This window comes from Achroia grisella, unplaced genomic scaffold (genome assembly GCF_030625045.1).
Source record: "Achroia grisella isolate CSIRO2021 unplaced genomic scaffold, CSIRO_AGI_Agris_v1 utg669, whole genome shotgun sequence".
Classification (NCBI taxonomy): Eukaryota; Metazoa; Arthropoda; class Insecta; order Lepidoptera; family Pyralidae; genus Achroia; species Achroia grisella.
Window position 1 is genome coordinate 108608 of NW_026712988.1, and position 8700 is coordinate 117307.

General features: G+C 42.8%; 1 protein-coding gene across 1 annotated transcript; it reads right to left on the bottom strand.

The window, feature by feature from the left end:
- Nucleotides 1-5031: 5031 nt before the first annotated feature.
- On the bottom strand, nucleotides 5032-8287 carry LOC131849965 (uncharacterized). The gene is made up of 2 exons (XM_059200104.1): nucleotides 5691-8287; nucleotides 5032-5110 (listed from the first exon to the last, which is right to left on the bottom strand). Exons 1-2 carry the CDS (start codon nucleotides 8285-8287, stop codon nucleotides 5032-5034), a joined length of 2676 nt encoding a protein of 891 aa, XP_059056087.1.
- Between the last annotated feature and the right edge of the window lie 413 nt (nucleotides 8288-8700).

An 8700-nucleotide genomic window follows, 5' to 3' on the forward strand; every position in this document is an offset into this window, starting at 1 on the left:
GTTCAGTCCACACTAGTTCGCGTTTGCCGATTTCCGAAGGCTACACTAATGCCCTAAGTTGTTAACATGATATTTTGTTAAAAACTAATACTCTATCAATAAAACTAGTGTCGTATCCAACATCACCATTGCAATTACGGAAAGAATCATCAAATTCTTCTCAGTTTATTTTGTTAAACGGGTTTTAACAAGAATGCGGTAAATAAGGTATTTTACCTCTCGACGTTTCGACTAGGTTGCAAATTTCAAATTCAAATTCAAAACAACTTTATTCATATAGGTCTATTACAGACTTTTATGATATGTCAAATCTACCGTCAGTTCGGAATGATTTCGAGATGAGAAGAACTGACAAGAAACTCAGCTCGTATTCTTTTCAAATAAATGATGTACATGTTTACAGTAATACAGATTCATTTTTAAATTCAAATTTGGGAGAATAGAGTGACCAGCATATGCTATTGCAAACAGCAAATAATTCGTAACAAGAACAGACCAGTCCCCACAAGCAACACACTATCCGGGACAACGAGTTGACTCGTGGATGTTTCAGTTTTGGTACAAAATCTCACGGAAGTACATGCAAAATATACCACTGAACTAAAGTGCTAAAAAAACCTTTTACTAAAACAATTAAAAAGTTATTTTTATTTACAGGTAATAATAATATGTTGTTGGTTTTTTTTCTGATGATAATGTAATGGTGCACCCGACTGCGCTAACGGTTTACGCTGGCGGGGCACCAGTGGAGGATGATAAGATGATCATGAGGTCAGGTCAGTTAGCACATCGTGACAAATTCACCAAGAATTTATCACGATGGTTTCCAGGGGGAACCGCGTGGAGGTCATCTTGACATGGTACATTGCTAGCAATGAGATCATCAATCCACATTACTAACAATCCCCTTTTCCCCCAAATGTTGTCGGTGATGTGAATGAGGTGATGATAGACTGACAATATATACATATAAATATTGATCTTATATACTAAATGACAATAGGAAAAGGTAAGGTGGGGTGACACAATTACTGCCTCAGCTCCAATTTAATAAAAGTGGTAGGTGTCACAGTATATGATATTACCAGGTAACAAATATAATATATTCTCGTTCCGATCAGTTGCACGTTACATATCAACTGTTACTTAGCAATATGATTACTTATTTTAAATGTAATGGATTAGAGTTTTTCTTCTAAAATCAATGTGTCTAATACGGTCACTTAATCCATTACATTTGAGACACTCTACATCTCTACATTTAAATAATATACAGAAGAGTAAACAATAGAACAATAATAGCAAAAAACATATCCAAAATTAAATCTCTTAAAATACTAATCACTAATTATAGTTGGACCTATACCTGGGCCCACAACCTGATGGAGATATTGAGTGGATTATATCAGCAAATGTAATTTATTCTCGATCTGATTCAGTTGCACGTTACATATCAACGATTAGACTTTTTCTTCTTAAATCAATGTACCTAATATAAAGTCACCTGTTTGGCCATGTATCTCACCTATTTCTGTAACCAAGAGCTTGCTTTGTAAACTGATACGAAGGAATTCAGATATTACTTTAAAATTATAGACTTCAGAATCATAGCAATGAAATGTTTAGAAATGGTAACGCATAATGAAAAGGTACTTATTATGCGTATATTAATTTTATATTCCACGATTTTGATATAACCACAGATAATATAATATTACATTAATAACATCAACATATGTATGTGAGATGCTCACTAAGTGAAAGTAAGTTTTATTACTAAGTATAAAACAACTCGAACTAGAGGTTGCTCACTGGTCAAATTCGACCATAATAAACTTAAATATATTGAAACTAGCTTTTGCCTGCGGCTTCACTCGCATAGTAGTAAGTATTATTATTAAGTAGGTTTAGTTTGTCGGCTTTACTTTTGTTTAGCGTGTGTAAAAAATTAGCGCCTACAAAATCTAAGAAGATTTATACAAACTTTCATCCCCTATTTTATCCCCTTAGGGATGGAATGTATAAAAATCCTTTCTTAGGAGATGCCTACGTCATAGTAGCTTTATGCATGCAAAGTCTCAGCCCGATGGGTTTAAAATTGACAAATTTTCATACAAACTTTCATCCCCTATTTTATCCCCTTAGGGGTAGAATTAATCAAAATCCTTTCTTAGCGGATACCTACGTCATAACATCTACCTGCATGCCAAATTTCAGCCTGATCCGTCCAGTGGTTTGTGCTGTGCGTTGATAGATGACAATGTCAGTCAGTCACCTTTGAGTTATATATATTTAGATTAGTGAATTTATTATGGTTTTGACATACAGTAAGACTTTACACAGACTTTAACAATAAACAAATGAAAAAATATATATAATGTGTTTTTTATGTGTCTTAGTCTTTAGTAATATTATAAACGAAAAGTTTGTGAGTATACATGGATTTTGAGTTTGTTACTCTTTCATGCAAAAACTACTGAATGGATTTTGATGAAACTTAACAGTAATATAGCTTATACATCAGAATAACATATAGAGTATAAATTACACGCGGGTTAAACCGCGGGCACAGCTAGTAGTTTATAAAAATATTAACACTGCCTCTCTATATAAACTATAAGTGTACGAAATATTATACTCCGCCGGTCGCGCTAAGTTCTTAAAAAGGGATACACAGTTTTTGCTTCAAGTATCAATATATATTAGCGAATCAAGGTCATATTTACTTTAAACTCAATTTGCCAAAAAAAAAAAAATCAATTGTGTTATAAAATATTTTCTTTGCAAAAAAGCTTATTATAAAATTGAAGAATTTATAAATGATAATAATGTTTTCGAAGAAAATATTAAAATTGATAACACTCACAATGTTATCTGATTGAACAGAGATTAAGTGCGTAGCGGTCTCTATGTTGATTGTCGCATGCCCAATCATTGTTAATGTAAATCTAATTAAATCAAAATTTATTTAAAAGAGCAACCCACAAGTTTCTTGCTTTATTCTTCTTGTGATGAGTCTGCATTCCGAATGAGCGGTAGAATCAAAAAACTTGACTATTCAAAAGTGCTTATATTAAGTTTATTTGAATAAAGATTATTCTATTTCTATAAACATAGTGTTAATGTAAACTTAGCACATAGTATGTATAATTTTATGACGACTTAAGGCTATATACATACTGACGGCCACACCTATTATTATATTAGTTGATTCAAATGTTGATTAGATTAACAACTTCATCCTCGAAGTCGTTTATAACAGAAAAAATGAAAAGTTGTAATTATGTAAAGCACTCAACTTTTTAAGTGGCCACATCACTATTACAAAATGTATGTGTAAATCACGACTCTATGGCCATTGTAATAAGGTCAGCGGTGGCGGTGTGTGCTGTGCTTGGCAATAACACTTGTGCCAGTTCAATAGCTTGACCAGTGTCTATGGATTTAGTCATCGCTTCCGAGGTTTGAGAATATTTACAATTATATATACTTTCGCTGTTCACTCGGGATTGAAAGTTTTGTACTCTATACTATATTTGATTGATTTGATTGATTGTTAATAATATAGACTGACGATCTTATTGCTAGCAATGTACTATGTCGGGTTGACCTCCACGCGGTTCCCCCTGGAAACTGGCCCGCCAGCGTAAACCGTTAGTGCAGGGTGGGTACATCATTCCATTATCATCCATTAAAAAAAACTATATGGAGGAGGGATTTAAAGCCATACCATACCATACACTATACCATTTGGAGGAGGAAGGGGGAGGGACAAACGGATGACGATGGAATGGTGCCACGGCCTGCGCTAACGGTATACGCTGGTGGGGCACCAGTGGGGGATGATAAGATGAGAATGAAGTCAGGTGTATAATTCTATATAAAAAGTAAATGTAACTGGCAGCCTACAAACATATGCGTCGCCATGTCCGCAAAACATAATAAAAAAGAAATTGAAAAAAGAATAGAATTCAAATGAACAGAGAGTATCGCAACGTTGCAGGTAATAATTATAACAATCTCAGGACAATTCACACAGCGCCATCTAGACTCAAGTTAAGCTAGCTAAATCTTGTGTTATGGGTTAATAGTACCCCTATTATAGATAACTGATACAAATACATAGATATTTTTTTACATTAATACTTACATATTATACAAAGAAAACAGACTGACAAACAATCTTACTCATAAATGTTTTTGCCGTGCAAGGAATCGAACCCGCGACGTAAACAAGTAAGGCGGTGTTAAAAAAATCGCTAAACCACCGAGTCCGTCAAAGGTAAGTTAATCCATCGTGACTAATTGACCAGAAATTCATCACGACGGTTTCCAGGAGGAAACGCGTGGAGGTAAACCTTAGAACCTAATCACTATGACTGATTTCCTCTTATCAATTGTTTAACCAGTTGGTTATATATTCAATATTTTTTCTATTTGAGTATTTAATTGAATTAGTGCTAATTGGTGGTTTGTATTCACACACTTAAACTTAGAAATGTAAAGTAATAATAAAATCAGTTAAAAGAGCAACACGCAAGTTTCTTGCTCGTTCTTCTTGTGATGAGACAGCCTTCCGAATGAGCAGTAGATTAAAAAAATGTAATGACTATTCAAAAGTGCTTCAATGTAAGTTTATTTGAATAAATGATTTTCTATTCTATTCTATAGGATAGATTAGAAACAATTTCCTTCCTTCTACATTCATGTAGGTGACGTTTACCACGATGATGGAGACAAATTGGTAGCATCTCTTGGATTGAAGGAGGAAGATTTAAGGGAAAGAGTTTGGGCAGAATTGGGGCATTTTGTTAATAAAATTAAAAGGTCACAGATTATATTAATGTTCTTATAAAAAAAACATCTATTCAAAAGAGCAACACACGAGTTTCTTGCTCATTCTTCTTGTGATGAATCTGCATTCCGAATGAGTGCTAGAAATATATGTAACTATTCAAAAGTGCTTGTAATGAGTTTATTTGAATAAAGATTATTTCTATTTCCATATATTCTTAAAATCCTCATATATTGTTAAAAAATAAAAATTTTGGTTGCTTTCTTCCCTCTAAGTTGTGGAGCAACAAGATCTGGCAGCACTACGATTTCTTTGCTGTTGATGCGTTAATTTGTTGATATATTGTGGGGTACACAATTAAAAGGTCTTCGATTTTCAAAATATGTGGACTGTATTTCAATTTGTTTCTTATTCTATGGGTCGGCCGGCCGGAGTGGGGTTTTCTTGGTCGTTGCGCCGGCGGTGGTTCTTCGTCGGTGGCGTATGCGTAAGAGAGCGCGATCGAGAACCAACCCGCCTTTTACGGGCGCCCGAGCGCGTCCTTCCCCACCCCCGCCGAGCTGTGCGCGTCGGCCGTCCCACCCTCCCGACAATTCCTGCACATGTCGGTGACCGACGGGCCGGAACAGCGAATACGCACACATTTAAAATTAAATACAATAGTAACAATACAAAAAACTACAAAAAACCACGTGCGACTAAATGCCACATGTTCAGGCTACGCTAAAGCTGTGATCCCTAAGAATTTACACAATGGGCGGACATAGAATTCACAGTATCTATGCCGCTACAAAGGGTATATGGTACAAACAATAGTCTAACCTAAACAATAGTCAAAACACTGGAAAAATACAAATTTATACACAAAATTTATTTACATATTTTCGATGCCGACTCGTGGTCCGCAACAGCCTCCCCCCGGCGCAGATCTTCGCAGCCCTTATCCCTAGGGAGGACCACCAGCCTTCGGGTCGGCCTTCGAAAAATTCCCTCGCGTCTGTCCGTCCGTACGCGTTCACCGCAACGCCACTTGACCCATTTCCCCGCTTCGGCAGGGCGCTCCCGGCCCAGCTTCCATGCCCGTCGCCTGCATTCGTCTGCGAGCAGCAGCACCTGTGCCGGGGTCCTCCTCACTCGGTCATATGAGGAGAACCGCGTTCTGTCCATTACGGGCTTTGCCTTCGCCCGGGCACGGGCTACCGTCTCTGCAGGGACGGGCTTGCTTTCCTTGGGTCGTTCTTTCTCTGGAGCGTATACAAGCGCCGGCCCGACGGATCTGTCGGCGGCGGTCCGTATTGTATATCTCGCGCGGGTCGCGTCGTTAGTTACGTCGTGGGCGGTCGGTACCCAGCGCCACTGTGTTGGTTCTGTATGTTCGGCGCTTTCTGCCATCCGGCGGGCCGCGTGTGGATTGTATCGAGCGGTGTCGTTCCTAGTCCAATGTAGCGTCTTCTTCGAGACCGTCCATAGGAAGACTTCGGCCGCGCGACGACGTCCTTTCAGTACGTCAGCGGCCAGTCGGGGTCCTACCAGGCTCGCCTGAAGCTCCATCCGGGGTATACTCTGCGCTTTCATGGGCGCTACCCTCGCTTTGGCTGCTACTAGGACTGCGTCAACGCTACGATCCCCGCGTTCCGTCCTCCAATACGCGGCTGTGGCATATGCCTGTTCGCTTGCGTCCGTGAATACGTGCAGTTGCGACCGTTGGCTGTCGTTCGTGTCATACCATCGCGGCAATCCCAGTTCCTCTATATAGGCTAAATCATCTCTCCATTCCTGGAACATCCGCACTTCCGCGGCGGGCAGAGAGTCATCCCATTCGACCTTCTGCACCCACAGCGCCTGCAAGATGATTTTTGCCGTGATGGTGTAAGGGCTCAGCAGCCCGAGCGGGTCGAACAATGACATCACCGCTCCTAAGGCTTCCCTTTTCGTCGGTATCCGCGTGCCGTGCTTCACTTCTCGTGGGACGCGTGGCATGCCGGTGTTGAACGCCAGCTGGTCTTCGGCTGACATCCACAATAACCCCAATGTCTTTCCGTATGGATGTGCGTTGGCTTCCAGTTCCTTCGGCGTCCTCGCTCGCTGGTCCTCACTCACATTCTCTAGCAGGCTCGGTCGGTTTGTATTCCAACCCGCCAGCGTGAATCCTATCCCGCCATGAACCTCTACTACCTCTCGTATGGCGCGGGCTGCTTCCTCTTCGGAGTCAAAGCTATCGACCCAGTCGTCCATGTAGTGGTTCCTTGTTATGGCGGTGTACGCTGACGGGTGCGACTCTCGGTGCTCTGCCGCGTTCCTGTCTCGAACGCTGTGTGCGATGAACGGTGAGCTCCTCGCCCCGAAAATCATTGAGGTCATTACGTATTTCTGCGGCGGGTTAATCCTGTCATCTCCTCGCCACAGAAACTGTTGTGCTGCTCTATCTTCTTCCCGTATCTTAATCTGCAGGAACATCTCTCGTATGTCCGCCGTGATAGCTACGGGCTTCTCGCGGAAACGGTATAACACACCGTTAAGCGACCGTAGCATATCTGGCCCATCCAGCAGTACGTCGTTCAAGCACATTCCCTTCGAACGGGCCGCGGCGTCGAATACGAGTCGCAGCTTTCCGGGTTTATTCGGATTCGTCACTCCGAAATGGGGAAGGTACCACGCGCGGTCGTTGTTGAACCGGTCGTCGGTTACTTTCTCGGCGTAACCCTTGTCCAACAACTTGTTTATCTCCGCGGTATACGCCAGCCGGAATTCCGTAGAGCGATCCATCCGCCGCTCTATTCCCCTCAGTCGGCTCGCTGCCATGTCGTAGCTGGGAGGTAGAGCGACGTTATCTCTCTCCCACGGCAATCCTACGACGTATCGCCCATCCACTCTCGTCGCTGTGCGGTTGAATGTGGCGACGGCGCGCTCCTCCTTGGCAATGGGTAATCTCTTCGACGATATACCCAACGCGTCGATGTCGTAATGCGCTTTTATTATGCCCTCTATATGCCGCATGTCTGGCTCGGCGTTGCGCTGTGTCAACCGCACGTGGAGGACATGTTCCTCGTCTTCCACGACACTTCTGGGTACCGTTCCGTGGATGACCCATCCCAGTCGTGTCAGCGACGCTGCGGGTTGATTGTGCCTTCCTGTGAGCAGCTTCCGCGTAACAATCAGATGCCAGTTGTCTGACCCGATCAAGACCTTGGGTCTGGCATCTTCGTAGCACACTTGCTCGCAAGTGAGTTGTCGCAGGTGTCCGTACGCGAGTATTTCCGGGTTCACTCGCTGCGTTCCTAGGGTGAGATCCCGGATCGTACGCGCCCTCACCGAGTGTTCTTCGTCCGTATGGTGTCGCCCTCTGATGATGACATCAGCCACTCGGCTTGAGGCTTCGTGCCAGCTCGAGGCCGCTCCCTGAATTCTCAGAGATCGCGTCGGACCTTCGGCTCCGATCTGTTCTGCGATCTCCGCATCGATGAGTGTAACCGTCGAGCCTTCATCTAGCATCGCGTACGTCTCTACTTCGCGTCCCGTCTTGCCTTTCACGATGATAGGACACACCTTTAACAACACTTGGCTGTTCTCTGGCAAGCGTGCTGCGGCTGTAATCGCGGTGTCCTCTTGCCGCTTCGGCGGTTCTTCTGGGGGTGCAGCAGGGCGTGGTGTGGCTTACGACACTCTCTCACACCACATTTGCGTGCCTTACACTTGAACCTTCTGTGCGTGCTGTTCATGCATTGGAAGCACATCTTATTTGTTTTCGCCCACTCCCATCTGTCCGATAACGACATGTCGTTCAGCTTCTTACACTTCGGCGTTACGTGTGCGGCGCCGCACCAGAGACATTCGGTACTCTGTTCGCTTTTTTCTACGGCGGCGTATACGGCCGCGCCACGATCCGTCATCTGTCGCCGAGGTGC